The sequence below is a fragment of the Brienomyrus brachyistius genome, chromosome 10 (genome assembly GCF_023856365.1).
Source record: "Brienomyrus brachyistius isolate T26 chromosome 10, BBRACH_0.4, whole genome shotgun sequence".
Lineage (NCBI taxonomy): Eukaryota > Metazoa > Chordata > Actinopteri > Osteoglossiformes > Mormyridae > Brienomyrus > Brienomyrus brachyistius.
The window spans coordinates 157,273-176,281 of record NC_064542.1 but is presented as its reverse complement, the minus strand read 5'-3'; the positions used below and the strand labels follow the sequence as shown (position 1 = coordinate 176,281).

General features: G+C 47.0%; 1 protein-coding gene across 3 annotated transcripts in view; it reads right to left on the bottom strand.

Annotated features, from left to right (window-relative positions):
- The window catches only part of si:ch211-26b3.4 (connector enhancer of kinase suppressor of ras 2), a 94,840-nt gene that overhangs the window by 15,744 nt on the left and 60,087 nt on the right, over positions 1 to 19,009 (bottom strand). For 2 of the 3 annotated variants that reach the window (XM_049029665.1, XM_049029663.1), the window contains 8 exons: positions 15,316 to 15,446; positions 14,950 to 15,161; positions 14,248 to 14,334; positions 6,526 to 6,773; positions 3,250 to 3,284; positions 1,986 to 2,034; positions 1,004 to 1,052; positions 114 to 286 (listed from right to left, as the gene is read on the bottom strand). In XM_049029665.1, the coding sequence (XP_048885622.1) occupies positions 114 to 286; positions 1,004 to 1,052; positions 1,986 to 2,034; positions 3,250 to 3,284; positions 6,526 to 6,773; positions 14,248 to 14,334; positions 14,950 to 15,161; positions 15,316 to 15,446 (984 nt within the window). The remainder of the gene's footprint in view (positions 1 to 113; positions 287 to 1,003; positions 1,053 to 1,985; positions 2,035 to 3,249; positions 3,285 to 6,525; positions 6,774 to 14,247; positions 14,335 to 14,949; positions 15,162 to 15,315; positions 15,447 to 19,009) is intronic. The other variant, XM_049029664.1, reaches the window with a different exon arrangement.

Sequence of the window (19,009 nt, the reverse complement as noted above, 5' to 3'; positions counted from 1 at the left end):
GCCCTGCACTTCTCAGCTACCACCGGCGTATTGGATAAACAGACTGAGCAGAAGTGAACTGTACTTCCACCTTCCTTCTCGTTCTAGAGCAGGTCGACGCTTCGGCTGCTTACGTTCTGGTTGGTGTACCAGTACAGCGAGGAGTCCTTCAGAATGAACCAGTACTTCTTCCACTTCTGAGTGAAGTAGCCCTTGGCGTCCTTCTTCTTCCACAGCCAGCCTTCACAATCTCCGTGGCCCAGGTCCTTGCAGGAGATACGCCTGCGGCTTCCGACTGTCAAAGAACCTGCCAGGGAGAGGGGCGGGCTCCAGGCAGCCGTTACCCTTAACGATGACAGGGTGACCTCTGAACCACATGGCATCTCACAGCCAATCTTATCCAGCCCATGAGTTGACATTGGACACGAGTCGACCTTTAGCCCCAGCCTGACAACCCGAGGCGGATTAATGCAGCAACAATGGTAAGATAAAACCTAGGGCCCCGTCAAAATCAGGGGCCCCTCCTCGCCTCAGGAGAAATGCAAGAGTCAAACTTATTAAATCTGGCCAGTTGATCTACGGGTCCAATATGACCCCACCACCGCAGCCAATCAATCAATCAGCAAATTTGATGGCCAGCCCCCTCTCTTCAGCCCCCCACCCAATGGCAGTATCGCTTCATCCCTGATCGCAGCCTCATCATACCCCCCTCCCAGCCCAGATCTATTAATGTAACTGTCAGCTGACCCCCCCCCCCCCCCGGCTGGGCGAGTTCTACCGCCAGCACTGCGCGTACTGATTAGTGCATTATCGACACTGCATCTTTTTCAATCGTTTTTATCTCGTTTCTCTTCCAGCTCCATCATCAACACCCTCCCCCCCCCCCCCACACGTCGCCTGTGCTCATATGGCATCCAGGCTCCCTTTCATTAGTCTGCACAGTTATCTGTTTGAATCTGCGGTCTCCCCATCATGGTGACGATACGGAGGCAGTATGGTAGGTGGCTAGGCGTGGCCCCCTCACCTTTGGTCCTCTTTTTGGTTTTAGTTCTCAGGGAAGCATAATGAAAAGACTAGATGAAGGACAGAACGAGTGAGAGAGAGAGAGAGAGAGAGAGAGAGATATTAGGTTGACATCCAATCGAACCGAAGAGTGTGGCGACACACACTGAGCGTGACTCTGGAACAGTGAATGTGCTCAGTTAAGGGTCAGGCACGAGCAAATGGAAAGAGGCCCCTCAGTCTAATCACAGCGTCCTCGTGACGCCTGAGAAGTGGCTCAGCCATCGAGCCGAGGATCCCGCCATTATGAGCCTGACCATCTCATTATCTAGTCAAGAAGATATTTCCAACACATGGCAGTGTGAAGGAGACAGAGGTGCACCTTCTGTGTGCTGGAAATATATTTCTTAGTCTGTATTGCTTTACTGGACATATGGTGTCATAATAAACTTGTCAAAAATATAATTGTAAGATAAGATAACAAACTTAATTGATCCCAATCCTGATAAACAAATTAAGGATTACAACAATGAAAAGGACTATATCCATACAAGGGTACTCGATTTAATTCACTCGATTTTTAGTTAATTTGTGAGTTACATCCTCTGAACATTCGCTGAGCCACTCGCTTTTTGTTGGGGAAAGCGCCCGGCGTTTCCACCCCAACTCCACATTTATGAGACACACACAGGTTACAGTTTTACTTGCAAGGGTACCCACACTCTCTGTAATGCAAACTACAGCAGAATGTGTTACAAAGGGTGGTTCCCCTTGGCTTCTTTATTTATAATCAGTGGGGGGCGCAAGAGAGGGAAGTGAGATTCTTATCTAAGTAGGCAGCTGTTAACCACCTACTTAGAGTACAATAGCTAAGAGTATGTGGCTAGAAGATAAGAAATAACGTATACATATATATTTACACTCATTGCTGATCATACAGAAATGATTAACAACTGTTTCTTCAACCTAACACTTTTCTACTATGGTCTCAGAGTTGGACTAACCTTCCTCATAGATGCACCACCTTGTCTCTCAAGGCCAGAGCTGGGATACCTGTGTGGAGAAGGAGGACTGGGTTATAAACCAGCGTCCCACGTTCAGGAGGTGAGCATCCAGCATCAGCACGGCTCGAATTCTCCTAAAATGCCCGATGATTACAGTTAAGTTCCAAATACAGGAATGATCACTCTGCCTTCACGTGCTAACAGGAATTACGATAAATATGTGCCACCAACTTGGAGGTTGGCACGTCAATGCCCCCCTCAACTCATACTTTCAAGTGGGAAATTCCAAACTAATTTTGCTACCCGAGTCCCCAAGTGGGGATGACCTTCAGCCTTCATCACTGTAGAGAGGAGGACGCGTTCAGCTGTACTTGTTTATGCTTAGCAAACCCGGAATCGTTAGCTGTTGCTTTTGTACATTTGTAATCTGTGTACACTTTTTTCATATTTTTCAATATTTTGACATCGGTTTTCTCATGTAGCATGTGCACTATGCAATCAAAATAGGATTATCCCAAGAAACAGATGAGAAAAATTTTGCATCTTGCATTTTTTCATTTTGCTCCCACAGCAAAGCACTTCAATATGATTCCACAGACACCTATCAATACATTTCTCATATTTTCATATCATATGTGTGTGTATATGTATAATGTAATGTAATGACTTTACAGGCAGGATGCAGATGGGGCCCAAGGTCAAACTAGGAGAGAATCAAAGCGCCCCCTGGTTCGCGGGCCGGTACTGCGGCTCGTACCCTGTGTGATGTGATGACAAGGTGTAGACAGTGGGCTGTTGGGACTTTTCCGTTTGAAAGACGGGTCCATTAGTGGGGGCTGGGGGGGGGGGGCTTTCTCTAGATGTGGGGTTTACTGACGCATCAATGCTAACACGCTCCCAGTGATCCTGACCATCATAACAAGTCACTGCCACTCGGTGGGCCAAGCTTAACCCTTAACCCTTTGATTTAGCCGACACTTTTATCCAAAGTGACATACAATCAAGAAATCAGGGTCAGGTCTCTAGAGCAATTGGGGTTAAGGGCCTGACTCAAGGGCCCAAAGATGAAATCACTCTACTCAGTCTAAATTTTGAACCAGTGGCTTTCCAGTTACAGACCTCTAACCGCAAAATATCATACTTTTTGTTAGTTTTTTTTCCGAAGAGCTCTGCATCGAAGCATTTACAATTAAGGACCCTGCACCAAGTCTGCACTAGGACCGGTTAGCGTTTCATTCCACGGCTTCTTGATGTCATCACTCACCGGTCAGCTTCTGGCCGCAGTGTGTCCCCGGCTCTCTGAAGGTAAGAGGACAGAAAGGCTGATCAGGGATCAGTGACACATAGGCGCACAAAATGCACTGTGGCAGACAGAGATAGTCCACCAAAACATTTCTACAGTATCTCCCCCTGCACCAGGTACCAGGCACAAGGCATGGGACAAACTGAATAGGAAGTCAGTGTATCGCAGGACGCACACACACACACATGCACACACACACGCACACACACACACATGCACACACACTCACACAAACACATGCATGCACACACACTCACACTACGGGCAATCTGAAGACACTAATTCACTTAGTGATGGCGTGAGAGCCTCGAGGAAATGAACTAAAGGTCTGTGAGCCACAAATGAGATTATGTCTATAGCCTCCATCACTGAAGAAGTGGATTTAGCACTGCTTTCCCATTGGCTGTATAGATCTTGAAGAAGTTTCCGGAAAGCTTACTTGTTCACAGTTCTTCTGATCATCAGTTCTTTAGTTTGAAAATCACAGCACCAATGAACACAGGGAACATTTCTTTTTTTGTTTATACATTTCAGGGTATTTACATCATTATAAACCCATGAGGAGGATATATAAGCTGTGACCAGGAAAATAGGAGCTGTCCAAAATGCATTCTCATTTAGATTAAGGCACAGCTAAAGAGAGCGAGATGGATCTGAAAACGTTTCATTTGGCCTGATCGAGGCGCTGGCGAGAGAGAGATTAGTCTGAGAACACTGTCCTTGCCAACCTGATGAATGCTGATGCCTTCGAAGCCCCATTGCACCATGGGAGAGCCACACTGTTCTCTGTTCACTGCTATGGAGTGGGCGGGTGGCATGCGTTGAATGCGCCAATTTATCGCCCAGCCCAACCACTCCCCCCACCACCCTGAACTACCCCGAGGAGAGACCAACAGCTTGGACAGCGAGCACGATTCTCATCTCACCATCCATTATGGACAAATCTAGGCATCCCATAACTCAGAGGTGCCCCCTGGTGCATAGCTCTCGACCCGCTTGCAGATGTCTCTCACGACAGCCCCATGTTGCTCTCGCGGTTCCTACCTATCGGTTTTGAGCACTACCCGTCACATGGCGTCCTTCTGGCCAATGGCACGCCTTCCCACACCCAGCGGTAGAGGAGCTACCGACTGGCAGAAGGATGTCTTTTCAAGGCCAATGATGCCAAAAGGTCCTCTGGTTCCTGTCTCGCTCTGTAGGTGCGAGAGCTGAGGCCAACGGTTGCATGTTTGCCGGCCTCACAGATGGGCTACATATTTGGACAGGTGGGCATGGGGTGGGGCTCCGGGTCAATTTTTATGCAAATTGCCCCTCAGCATGTTCCTAAGCGTTCAACTGGAGGAGACTGAGCCAGAGACTCTTCTCACTACAGGTAATATGATAATGCGGAAAGACAAATCAGTCAGGCTTAGTATCCTTTGGATCTGGACGGTAAAACAAGCATCACCCACCTGCTCATGGGAGTATTACTTGTACAGAAATGTTCTGAGGGCATAACAAACAAATATTGGTTCAGAGATAACCAATCAGATTGTAGAGGAGGCAGGTCCAAGCAACTAGAGGAGGCGGGACAAACTAATCAGATGTCTTAGTCCTGCCTCCACCAGTTGCTTAGACCAACCTCTGCCACAATCTGAATGGCTATCTCTCTGAGCCAATCAGTTCCCGTTCTGCCCTCAGAACATTTTTGTGTAAATAAAACTCCCACAAACGCCCAACTTACACGCCGAGCCCCAAGCTTTAAAAAGGGAATTCCGGCATCATGAATAAACCAATCAGGCAGTCAGCACTGGAGATGAAGAGATAAGTTAAAAAATATATATATATATTTTTTTTTTACATTGATTCATGTCTTTTCCGCGACAGCCAATCCGACTGGCCGAGGGTCGCCTCAGATTCAGCGTGGTGGAAACAGTATTCTGAGGGTCTGATCATGCTTGGAGCACCAGAACGGCCTTGTTCTTTGCATAAGCTGTTTCTGAGGAAGAGCCCAGGGGGCATAAGAGGTGCGGATGTGGAGAGAGGGAGGCCTGCCTTTGGGGCCGGCAGCTGTGGTCTCTCCTTACCAGTCAGCTTGCTAATCGGACTGCTGTGAGCAGCGTTATTACAGTTAACTAAAGCTAAAAGAAAACATTTCCATAAACTTAAACACAATGAGACAAATAAAAAAACTACAACTAAAAAACTATGAATATTGCTTCAGAAACAAACATAAAATAAAAAAAATAATAAATACAAATACTTTTCGTATGATTGGTTTATCTTTAAACAGCACTGATAACAGAATACAATTTGCCCATTTTGAAGACATAAGTACAGACTATCTCAAGGACAGACACATTAAACTTTCAGTCTACGCCTAGAATTACCAAAACTTAAACTGAAACTGAAATATATAAAAACTAAATAGAAGAAAAAAAAACCCTTAGAAGCTGGATAAAATTAAACTGGATTTCTAATAAAAATCTCATCTGCACTGAAAAAAAACTGGAGCCACGTCATCTCGTCTCTCTACGTACCTGTACAGTATATAGCAGAGATGACAATAAAGTTTACTTTGAGAATAACGTAAAAATAAAAGCTAATTCAAAAAAAAAAAATACAAGACTACAACAACACTGGCTTGGGGACGGCGCAGCAGTTAGACTCTGACCGCAGCGCTGCTAATTTCATCTGCAGAAAGACGGCTTCTCCCTCCTCTACGAGGCCAGTTAGCCTGAACTGATTCAAGAAGCAGCCTCACAGAGGGGCACAAAGCGTAAGTAACCTATATCGCCATTAATAAAAATCTCCCAGGCAAATGGGAGAAGAAAAAACTCCACCTGTTCACCTCTTCACATGAAATGAATGACAGCTTACCAGGGAAGCTCTAAATTTTACATTTAAATAGGTCAGTAAGATTCCGAAACCACGGTAGCCTTAAGCTAACGGGCATTTCACAGTGGAAGCTTTCCAGGCATTTAGAATATTTACAGTATTATAGTCTTGTAACTATCCTTCAACCAAAATTCCTACAAGGCTGTGCTTCTTCTTTTAAAGACTTTATTGAGGTACTGTAATTACCTGTAATTACTGTAAGGTACAGGTACTGTAATTTCTGACTTGTAAAAGAAGACCTTTTAAGTGGGCGAAACTGAGGATTTTTTTTTCACATGTGAATATTCAACTTGTGCCTTAATATCAACGTATAACTTTATTTGCAGCAAAAGGGTCAGTGGAATCGAGGGAGAGACTTACGTGATAAAATGGCACAGTGTTATTTTCGGGCAGTGGGAAGGGTAGCCCCTCAGGGGGTCCTGAGTCCAGTCTAACAGTGGAGGCCAGCAGGGTGGGGCTGATTGGGTAGTTGGGGCTGCTGGGGCTCTTGCCCTTCTTGCGCGCACGCCGGCCCGTGTCCCGCTTGCAGTCGCGGGGGATATCGGGGTCCTCCTGGATGACCAGAATCTTGTCGTCGCTCAGGTAATGCAGCAGGGAGCTTTCGGAGTCTGCGCAGGAGGAATGGAGAAAAGGCCGCTGGTCAGGTGATGTGGCTTTGAAGGTCTTTGTCAGCCAGAGCAGTGCGGCTAGTCAAAGCTGCTTAATGGCACCTGAATTAGGAAAGGAAAGATTAATCCACTGTCGGACTTCACAGCTGTCGCGATAAGCAGGCACCTGAACAAACGTTTTTTTTTAATATCTAGATTCACCTTCTAGTAAAGCTTTGTATTGTAAGTTCATCCATTTGCAGGGTTATGGAGCTAATCCCAGAAGTTATGGGTGTAGGGCACAGAACGGCCTAAGAATGGGGGGGCGGGGGGGCAACACACCACAGAGCATATTCAGACACCACTGGGGTGAATGGACAACATGGACAACTCCAATTCACCTCAGCATCATTGTGGACTGGGGGGCAGGTGGGGGAACTAGAGAATCTGGAAGAAACCCCATGATGACATGGGGAGAACATGTCAGCCCCACACATGTAGGGCTGACAGAGTCTTGAACGCTGGTCCCAGAGGTGTGAGGTAGCAGTGCTAGTCAGCATGCCACCCACATTGATTTACTTGTATCCAAGGTAACTTGCAAACACATACATGGCTACAATGTTTCACAGCTACAATATTGTCATTTCAAGTATCAAAAAAAATCAAAGCCTGCAGCAATCAAAGTCAGCATCCATCACCTACATAATATAGATCCTTTGATTGATATTCACTCTTTATACGTATAGCTAAGGACGCTCAGGTCTTTCATACATAGTTAGAGGTTAGCCATTTCACGGCCAGATACATTTTCATCCAAAATGTATGAACAATCAAAAATCTTACAATATTATGTGCTTAGTTTTTAAACATATAGTAATTTTGAGTATAGTTATTTTATATAGGCTCATCGGCACATTTCACAGGAGCTGAAAAGGCCAGTGAATGTGCTGATGTGACAAGCAGGCGGGCGTGGTCAGTACAGAGGGACACAGGCGGGGAGACGTTCAGGGGCTTAGCGGTGCCGGAGCCCACATCCCCGCCGGCCGCATCCGCTACGTCCGGCTGCTAGGCAACCAGCTTCCCCGCAGCCTCGGATGTGTCGGACGGGTCCAGGCCTGGATATCTGACACGCACAGCATGAGTCATCACAACTCTCGGCGACGTGCGTCCTCGATCAGAGCGGCGTCCGCGTGCACACAGCCGTGTGTGGGAGAGAGGTCATTCTGGTGGGTGGAGGCTATATATAGCCCCGCGCGCGTGTGTATAGGGTGCAGCTGACCCACCCCCCACCTTTCCAGGGGCTGCCAGGCTGGCATAATGAAAGCTGCCTCTGTCATATTGTCTGTGTCCCCTGAAAGCTAATGGTGGTGCTGGAAAGAGAAGGCAGGAGGGCAGAGAGAGTGAGGGAAGCCAACTCCCCCTCCCTCCCTCTCTCCTCTGTCCCTCCACCTGGTCTCTTTCAGGCTAAGAGTTATTTCATTAGCTCTCCAGCGACATAACCAATCCTACGCATTAATACCTCCAGTCAAAACAAACAAACAAAAAAAAAAACAATACTTCTGTAAATAAATAATTAAAATGGCAGGTCAGAGGAATGGAAATAAATGCAGTAATCATCTGGACAAAAGGTCCCAGAGGGAACCTGTCCTTATCTGTCTCAGCAGACGCTAATTCTGGACAGGGATGTGCGATCAGTTCCCAGGTTAGATGGAGCCCCTGTCTCCCTGGGTGACGAGGCCCGGAGCAACAGCCAATTAGACGAACGGGCCCCTTTAGAAAAGCGACATTAAGCCATGTGACTTTTATTGGCTCCCGGTAAACGAGCGGCCATTGTGACACCCGACATCGGTGACTGTGTTGGGGAGATAACCCAGATCAAAAAAGGGAGGGCTGTTACTTTAAATTAAAAAAGTGAACAAGTCTTAGGAGCAAAATGGGCCATCCTTTCATTGGAGAGGCAATAAATATGATAAGGCAAGACTGGGCCTGTTCAAGCGGAGATGCTGAAAATTAAGGATTAATTCCCAAGATTAAGAAAGCATGGAGATCAAGGGTCTGGCAAAGAGAGCGAGAATTAGCAGGTGAAAATCTGCACAGTCATGACTGCTGGACTGACGACGGCTAACTATCTCGTTACATTTCTGTCTTCTGTTAGGTCTCATCTCCTTTTGCCATTTTAACCGTAGAAACTATTCTTTCATAATTTACAGTGCTGTCAAACGGCGATTGCCACATCACGATCACACAGAGTATGAAAACGAAAAATTCTATAAGATTTTTTTTAACGATAACAATCCATTCTCTTTGTTCACAAAAACACGCTATTTGTATTTGACAGGGGTGATTGCATTATTCAAAGCTTAATAATGCATATTTAATCAATAAGCTTGGATATAAATGCGGGCGTTTCGATCTGTCGCCGCGGTTAGCCGTGTGTGATCGGGGGCTTTTCAGACCAGTCGTCTTTGATCTTACGTCCTGTGTGGCTCCACACGCTTGAATCCGATAGAAAAAATGGGAACTTTAACAGCGAGAGTGAGCTAGCTGCCTCTGAAATTATTGTTTTAATTGGTGCATATGTCTGTCCGCGTCTAAGATGCGATCTGCCGCCCAGAACCTGATCGACGCTATATTTTAACTAAAAAAATTAATAAAAGAACAACCGCAGTCAGCCTTGTTAGGAAGTATTTAAGGCACGGGGAGACACTGAGGTATTTCGGGCTTGCTCTGCTTAAGTGGGTAAATAAATTGGAGATTAGTTAAAAAAAAAAAAAACTGAAAGCTACAGTGCATCTGTCGCAAAAAAACTACATATTGCTATAATACCCTCCGCCTAGTTAAAGCTCAGAAACAAGGAAACTTTACCACGGATCAGCGGTTTGGAGCTCTTACGCCCTGCTCTTTATGGAGGCGTCACAGTTTCACGCACATTTTACAATAATATTTATTAAACGTTATAATATCTTTTGTTATGTTATACCGTTGTAGTTGAAAAATAGACAGTAATTGCATTATTCATCATTCATATCCGCTTATGTAGTACATAGTATGTGGGGAATCCTGGAGCATATCCCAAAAAGTATGGAGGAAATCTCCCAGACGATTACCGGGAAAATGCACACAAGCTGCGGGCGATTTAATCGCTATACCTCACCTGATCACAGGTTTTCGGAGCGCGGAAAAAACATCGCAAATTGCACACACGGGCTATATAAGCCGGCTGAAGGGAATCGAGCCACCAGCACTGGAAGTGTTAAGCAGTAGCGCCTACAGCTAACCCGTCGTGCCGCCCACTTTAAACCAATATTTACGAAATATTATTAGTAAAGATGTTTTGGCGTGATATTACACTGCACGGACAGACCGCTACTACATTATTCATCTTATTCTGATGAATACATAAATCTGTCGAGACCGTAACTGGTTCATTCAGCTTGCATTCTGCTGGGATCTGTCCTTCCAGCTGTAGACCTGTGATCACGGTCCGGTTGGAAAAGCGAGAGTGGCGGCCTGGGTGTGTGAGGGGATGCTCCCCAAAGCCCCCCAACTGTAAATACTCGTCGTGCTAACAGCAAACACAGAATAAGTGATTGTTCTGCTCCGAACTGGCATTTGGGGGGCACTAAGAGCTACCTCTACCCGCTGTATCTGCTCCTTGTCACAACTCGTAAATAATGGAGAATAGCCAAAAGATGGCGTCGTGGTCGAGAACTTATAACCTAAGGATTCGATTTCAGTCACAAAGGTTCTGAACAGAATTTGCCGTAGACCTATAAATTGGTATGAACACTAACATTTTAAATACAAATGTCAGTTGAACAATTACGTACAAGAATTATTGATGATAAAATTTCTGTTTTCCTCACACGAACTGCATACTCTTGGATTAACCTTATCAGTCAAAGCTGCAACGGCAGTAACCCTACGACTAATAAATGACTAATAAAAACGAGATGTCTTCATTTAGTAAATATTGTTTAATCGACAGCCCGTAATAGGTTAAAAAAAATCTCATTGGGTTAGTGACTTTCGGAAGGAAAGTCGTCATCTTGAATTAATCATCCCCCCTCCCCCCAGAAGTCACTGTTGCAGGTTGCACCTTCTTGTGTGAAATTACTTCAGGGAGCGTTTGATTGCTTTTCATTTGAATGTGCAAATGCTTTGTCACCTTCCTGTAAAAGTTATTCACTTTTAAAACTTTCATGTTATTTATGCTCGTTTGGATCACGAGCTAACGCAATAAATAATCTCCATTCATGATAATGATTAATTGCTGATGATATCTTTGTCATTTTATAATTATAATATATATTTATAATTATAATGCATGATTACATAGAGGAAAATGCTCTTTACCATCATTTCCTTTGCATCCATCCAAACACTTGCAGATTTGGGATGCACATTTGCCCTAATTACTTAGACAAAAAACGGCACATCTAAGTGGTCTTTTGTCAAATACCAAACAATAACTGCCATGTGGCTCAGAGAAGTTAGCTACAACATTTCAGTTCTCTGGCCAGGGACGCCGAGGGGGGGGGATGCTTAATTGGACCAATATCCTTTTCTTATCTTCTGGCAAATCTTTTCTTATCATTCTCCATCTGATCCAAGTTTCTAAAGGTATTTTTAAAATATGCTTCTTTTAAACGGCAATATCAACACAATTTGATGCCAAGGTAAAAATATATATTTTATGCAGCAACACATGTCCTTGCATGGCTTTGCTAATTCGTAAGGATTGGGACAACAAATTCCTGATGGAGGCTCTCCATTACCCAGGGAATGTATGAGCCAGCAATATGTCTGCACAGCTGTCTGCAGAGGTGGAATTCTTAATCATCAGTGTGTTATTATTGGGTGTTTCTCTCAGACGAATTCCCTTTCCGAACATTCTCAGCCTGGTGTGTGTGTCTGTGTGTGTGTGTGTGTGTGTGTGTGTGTGGGGGGGGGGGGGGGTCCATAATAACTGATGTAAGATTTTTGATTTAATTTGTTTTTTTGCAGCTATGTTCCAACTTCAGAGGCATCACACTCCTCAGTGGTGAGTGCCGGGGTACTGGAGAGTCTGTTGGTCGAACCTCAGAACTTCAGGTGGGGCGATGCGGAAGACTGGACCAGAAAATTACCATCACAAGCTTACTGTTTGCTGGACTTGGAAAAAGCATACAATCGTGCCCCTCTAGGGGTCCTGTGGGGGGGGGGGGTGTCTGTTGTTCCGGGCCATTAGGTCCCTGTATAACTGGAATGAGAATTTGGTTCACACTGTCAGTAGCATGTGAAACTGGTCCCCGGTGGGTGTTGGACTCCACCAGGGCTGCTCTTTGTCACCAATTCTGTTAATAACTTTTATGGATAGAATTTCTAGGCGCAGCCAAAGGGTGGGGGGATTTTGGTTCAGGGGCCTCAGGATCGCGCTCTTTGTTCACAGGCCTGTGGTCCTGTGAGGGTCATCGAGCCATGACCTCGAGCATGCACTGAGGCAGATTACAGATGAGTGTGAAGCGCTCACGCTGAGGAACACCACCTGCAAGTGTGAGGCCATGATTCATGACCGGAAAAGGGTGGATGGCCCTCTCCTGGTGGGGGGATGAGTTACTCCCTCAAGAGGAGGAGTTTAAGTATCTTGGGGTCTTGTTCACAAGTGAAGGAAGAAGAGAGGGGGAGATCGACAGATGGATCGTGCAGCATCAGCAGTTACGCTGAGCCAGAAGGCGCAGCTATTGATTTACCGGTCGATCTACGTTCCTGCCCTCACCTATGGTCCTGAGCTAAGATGAGTCCCCTTCACAGGGTGCCTGGGCTCAGCCTTAGAGATAGGGTGAGGAGCTCGGACATTTGGGCGGAGCTCATGGTAGACCTGCTGCTCCTCTGCATGGAACGGAGCCAGTTTAGGTGGTTTGGGCATCTATCTAAGATGCCTCCGGGATGCCTCCCTGGGGAGGTACTTTAGGCATGTCCAACCGGGAGGAGGCCCCAGGGCAGACCCAGGACATGCTGGAGAGATTATGTCTGGGAAAGGCTTGGTATCCCCCCGGTGGAGCAGAAGCAGGTGGCTGCTGAGGCCTGGGCATCCCTGCTTAGACTGCTGCCCCCACAACCCAGACCCGGACGACTGGAAGAAAATGGATGGATGGATGGATGGAAGGAAGGAATTTTTTGCAGCACTGTATTTGGACTGCAGAAGGCTTTATTTCCATCAACATTGCACGCGAGAAACAGCAGCTAGAGTATTCGAGCATAAAGATGCACTCCGCTAGACCTGTTTTCAAGGTGAAGGACTTGAAACAGAAACTTCGTTTTTCATCCTAAAGGGGATTTCGGAAAAGCAGGGCACGGTTCTGACCTGCCCACGTGCTGCTGTGAGCAGTGCTGCTGGAAGGAAACCGCGTCTGATGCTGATTTTCAAAGTTGGTGACAATCAAACAGGATTTTCATGAGCGTATGAATCTTTGTATAACAGAAAATCCGTTATAATAATATGAACGTAAGAAAAAATACTATGACTAAAATAACGTGATTTTAAAGTTCATTTTTATAATTAAACATTTTCACAGTATATTAAGAAAGCAGACGTGTCACCATCCACTAAATACTTTACATAGTAATTTGCAGATGGTGTGAAACAGGTCAAATGGAATCTCTCTCTACAACTACGACTGCTTTGATGGTCTTTCAAAATGACAGTAAAATATTAAGTTAAACTATTTCTGAGATCTTCTCAAGAAGTTGTGGAATTGTTCTGAGAAATGACAGGTCCAATGTTGTGTGCCAGTGAGGTTCCGATTATTTAAGGGCTGTAGGATTATAAACGGGCTCTATGTGGACTGAGATACACAAAGGTAGCTTAAGCCAGCGGCGGCTCTCGGTGCTGTGCATGCTGGGAGATGAAAAGACTCATAACGTGTGATTTTCTGTGCAGTGGAAAAATAAGTTTAATGCAATTCAGAGAATTTTACATATTTTTCCATTTGCTTTTGGCTAAACTTGACTTTGAAAACTATTATGTTTTTGTGGTATTCTTTGGCTATTTTTATTCTGATTTTACACTGCTATTTTGTTTTATTGCTCAATTCCTAATGATGCTATACTGTTTTATCGCTGGCGGCACTAACGAATAATGACAAAGGCTGCTAAATTTATGATTTTGACCATTGAATGTTTTGCCTTGCTGGGTTTACAGCATTCTGAAATGTTCATAAACGTTCCATAGCTCAAAGTCATTCATTTCGGTAAAACACTCAGGGTTTTTTGTTTGTCTGACGCAGGCTATGTTCATAAATTTTAATGAATCGCGTAGACGTCCGTTAGGCATTACATCACAACACGCCGCAACACGCTCTGAGCTGCCACCGGGACAAAGGGCAGCAACTGATAAAGGGTGTGAGTCACTGGTACGACAGGGGATGAGGCTGGGGGGGGGGGATATGCGTGTCGCATGCGTGTTTAGGGCAAGTTCGGATTCAGAGGGAGTCCTCCGATTCCTGGGACCCACCTCGGCTACCTCTCTTGTATACATGGGACTCTCTTGTTTCCGGCATCCAGTTGTACTCCGTCGGCATGGAAACGGGTCTGAGGTCACCTGGAAAGAAGCCCAAGGAGAGTCGGCGAGTCTCGCCGGGAGGGGCAGAGCTATGGGGGGGTCAGAGATAAGGGGGGGTATTTGTGTGGGCAGGAAAAAGTAAATGGGGGGGGGGACTAGAGGCAAGTATGCGGGAGTGTGGGGGCAGGGTGTCAGCATGTTGGGGGGGGGGGGGGCACGGAGACAGCACTCTATTTTTATTCCCAGGTTTCAGATAAGTAGAGCGGGCCCTTCAGAGTAAGGGCCACCATTTTGGGGCAATCTGTGGCCCCTCCCAGTTCGCAGTATCCCTCACGTCACTACAGTCCGCCAGGTTTGTCTCCACAGAGGCAGGTGTGGAATTTTCCGGCAAGAGAGCGCCCCCTTCCCTAGAAAGCATTCTTCCCTTCCTCCTTTTTTAGGTGTTAAGCACGGACATCTTCAGACGCCAAGAACAAAAAAACCTGTGGGAAACGTTCAGAATGTACAGCGGGATCGGAGACGGTAACCAGGAGAGCATGCGGCGTGAGGAAGTGGGTCAGCCGATGGCAGAACGTGCCGGAACACGGGGTGGAGTCATAGGGTACCGTGGGTGATGATGGAACTTGGAAAGGGGTGCGGGGGGCGGGGGCTTACCGTGAGTGGGGGTCTTATCTCTCCGGCGGACGCTGGTGGAGCGGCCCCGGTCGTATTCGGGGCCCAGTGGCGGGCCCTCGCCTTCCATCACCGTGTAGTACTTGCCGCTCTCGTGGTCGAGGTAGTAGCTTGGGGAGTCGGAGCTCTTCATGCTCGACTTGGCCACGCCGTACTTGCTGATGTCATCGCATGACATAATGCCCATCTCATCCCTGCAGTGAAGGGTGGAAAGGGGCAGCCGTTAACACTGGGGGGAACCGCGTAAGCGTTATGGGCGACGTCAGGAGGTGGAAGCTGATCCATCTCAAATACCCAAGAAAAAATTTGCGGAGACAGGAATGTAGCGGGACACGCCTAGGGCCCTACCTGGCACCATAGAGCCCAGAAACGGGGGACAGGATGAAGACATCATGCATGTTGGACCCATCCATCTTGGAAGACATGCCCATGGTGCTGGTCGGGGTGGTGGAGTCGCTGTTGGGACTGGTTGGGATGGGCTGGGGAGGGAAGAAGACCAAAAACAAAGGAAGAGAGAGAATAAGAAGAGATTGAGGACAGAGAGGCGGGGCCAGAGGACAGATCCAATCATCGGAGCTAGCGCCCTCTTCTGGGACGGCTGGCCAAATGCCATGGCTGGGAGGCACCGCTAGGATGTCCCAGTGCCAGGAGAACCCGGACAGACTGGAAAGCGTACTGGCAGTGCTCTGGTGGTTAAATCAGCGGTCAGAGCAATGAGCAGGGGGGGGTCTGAGAGGGTCTGCATCATGCGGGGATTCGGCTGGGTCCCCACCTCACGGTTTTCATTCAGGCAGCATTTCTATCAACCCTTCCTCACGACGCACACGGCCAGCGCACGTCTCTCCTCGAGACGAACCGAGTCACGACGGCATGATTAATTCTCCGTGTTTATTACCTGCGAGGATGCTGGCGTTTCCCCCCCCCCCCCCCGCACCACCCACCGCACTCATTTCCATGCTAATGAACAGAGGAGGAGGGGACAGCGAACAGTGAGGAGCCGATCGCGCGATGAATACATCTAACCTTGGAATTTCCCCCTGCTGACCAATCAGACACAGGATGGTTAAGACCTGTCGTTCTGCCCTTAGCAACCATGTGCACATACTTAGCAACCAGGAAACGCTTGACAGAAGTCTCTTGGCAACCCTGGCTCTCTTGCATCCAGAAGCAAGAACATGTGAATACTAATAAATAGCTAAAAATAGACATGCGACAGGGCAGAGGTCAAAAGCACATCAAACCATCGATCTAATTAACAGAACCCAAGAGCCTATTTTTCCTTTGCATTATATAAGCTTCAAAATGAAACAATTTCTCGTTATTAATTAATGAAACACCGTAGCACTATTCAGAGCAACTTGATTGCTTCCAATATTGCATCGCTGAATATGAGAATATTAGTTTCAAATCAACGGGGGGGACAAATTTGTCTGTTTGTGCTCTTCTGAATTTCAAAAGATTGCTGAAGAACCCCAAACCGGTAGCACACTCTAGGATGAGATGTCTGTTCCTATGACAACAAGGGCTATCTCCTAATTTGGATGGAAACACAAAGAGATTGCTTTTTCTTAATGTGGCTGGGGTTTCCGTCATGTGATCCTGTAATCTGATTTGTGTTCCTATGGGTGAAGAATGGAACAGCAGAATACCTAAAAAATACGGTCTGATCTTGTAGGTTGCAGAATGGAAAACCAGGAGACGCCTGATGATTAATGTTGTACAAATGGTGCGTATACAAAGATTTGTGTGCATATAAATAAATGCGTACATGCTACATGGCCACTTGGTCAACGACGCATCGCCAGGGAGCTACGAGTATACTAGTATCTGGCACAGGGCCAATGAGGAGCTTGCAGTTTTTAGAAACAGAATTTATCATATTCATTACAGTTTATTTAGTTTTGTTTACACACGTCTACATTGGCGGCCGATCAGGAATTTCTCTTTGCTTCGGACAGTGAGCCTCGCAGACTGGTCGGCTAAAGGAAATTAGTCCGCTTGGCAAGTTTCATTGTTATCCATCCCCCTTTTACCACTGCAAGGCCACCCCCCCCCCCCCCGCCCTACACACTGATATACTCTTGTATGAAACACATAGCAATTGTAGAATTGTTTGTAGAAGCAGCTATCATATATATATATGCATGTGTGTATGTGTGTGGTATTTACACCATATATATGTGTGTGTGAGTGTTTATAGATACCTTCAGTCACAGTGATATATTCCTATAATATATGTATAAACGTGGGTGTATCTAAACATACACACAGACACACTGCCTTTGGAGTAACTACACTTAGTATTGCAAGTACCAATCAGGTTGGTCCCCTCTGCCGTGCGGGGGGCAGGATTACATTGTCTCGATGCATGCTGACACCCCCAAAGCTTCAGTACATAACGGGGGGGGGGGGGGTGCCATTTCGACGGCGCCATCAGGATCATGACAGGGACCGGAAAGCAAACGGCAATTTGCTAATTAAGGAGCCCGGCTGGCTGTCCCTGCGAGATGGCCCCGCGCGGATAGGGCGTGCCGCAGCCTGATGGGAAGATTACAGGCCGCGGATGCATGGGGGGCAGTGCTGCCCCCCTACAGGAGCATCCTCACCCCAGCCTCCTCCCCTCAGACATAACTGATGTGTCGCTGAACCATTTATTAAGAACACAGCATTGATGTTTTAAAAATGTCAATCAAAGTGAATGTTTCTGGTTAAAAAGAAGAAACGTATTGGCAAATAATGTATGACGAAGTATCCAGCTCTGCCTCAAAGCTGGGCGTGGTTTGAAGGCAGTCGACCGGTATCCGTGGAAACAGTCGTTGGTGAGCTTGGCTGTTGGATGAACGTGTTAATCGGGTCCAGTCCCGTGTTGTTCTCGGCTATAATGACAGGAGCCCCACTGTGATGTAATAACCCCCCCCCCTCCCACCGCCCTAAAACTGTCTCAGACTAAAATCTGGATTTAGAGGGATGTGTCATGACCCAGTTCCCGCAGCCACCTTGGGGCACGTCCCTGGCACGGATTTGCCCCACGGAGATCCCAGGAACACAGCATGGCAGCCCAGAATGGAAAAAAACACACTGTAATAAAACCGGGACGCAGCACAGTTCGAACACTGCGCCCCTGCGTGACGCCCTTCACCGCGGGACCAAAACGCCGCGCTACTCAGCACTGAGCCTAGATGTCAAACAGCCACGTTAACATGGGTACAACCTCACACACCAGGCGCTCACTGACACCAACTCTCCCTCATCACTCCCACATCCGCTGCTGCTGACATAAGTATCGATGAAATAATGATTGTTGGATATCCCCAGCTGATTACTCTTGGCAGAGTGCATTATGGGAGAACGGCATAAAATGTATGATTCCGCGGCTGGGGTGCTGAGCAGGCACACAGAAACATAGAGAAAGGCACAGGGAAATACATTAGGTAAGGAGCTACACCAGCAGGCAGAGGTGCAGTGTTTCATGGTGCTGGACCCCTGCCCTGATCTAGGGGCTCCCACGGATGAAAACAAAGGAAAAGCAGTGTTATGGTGTTCAGGAGCGGCGCGTGAGGATTAGCCAGGGCCGCGTCGACAAAACGTTCGCTAATCCTGCTCCTTCCTTGCTTTGTTTTTAACGCTGATCTTGATTTGGCAGGAGAGGGGCCTCCTTCAGGGGAGCAGATGGCCCAGTCCTTTCTCCGCTAAATGTCTTGCGACACAGAGTTAAGTACAAACAGCCTCTCCCCGTGCGTCCTTCATCCACGTAGGGTTGCACCAAGGGCGTCGTTCCGGGAGGGACGTGACATGCACAAGGAATCGCTGACATCACTCCCTTCCTTTTAACGCGCGGCTTCGGTGATGTGGGTAAATGATGTTTAACGTATTTATGGATGGGAAGGTCCTTTTCGAAATGGAATGGGAACTGGTATTCGGAGGGGGGGGGCAGGGAAACACTGATAGAGAGAGAGAGGGGGAATGACAGCGAAAGAGAGAGAGAGCGCCATGACATCAAGGCAAGCACTCCGCATGAAAATGAATTACCCTAACGGGCGTC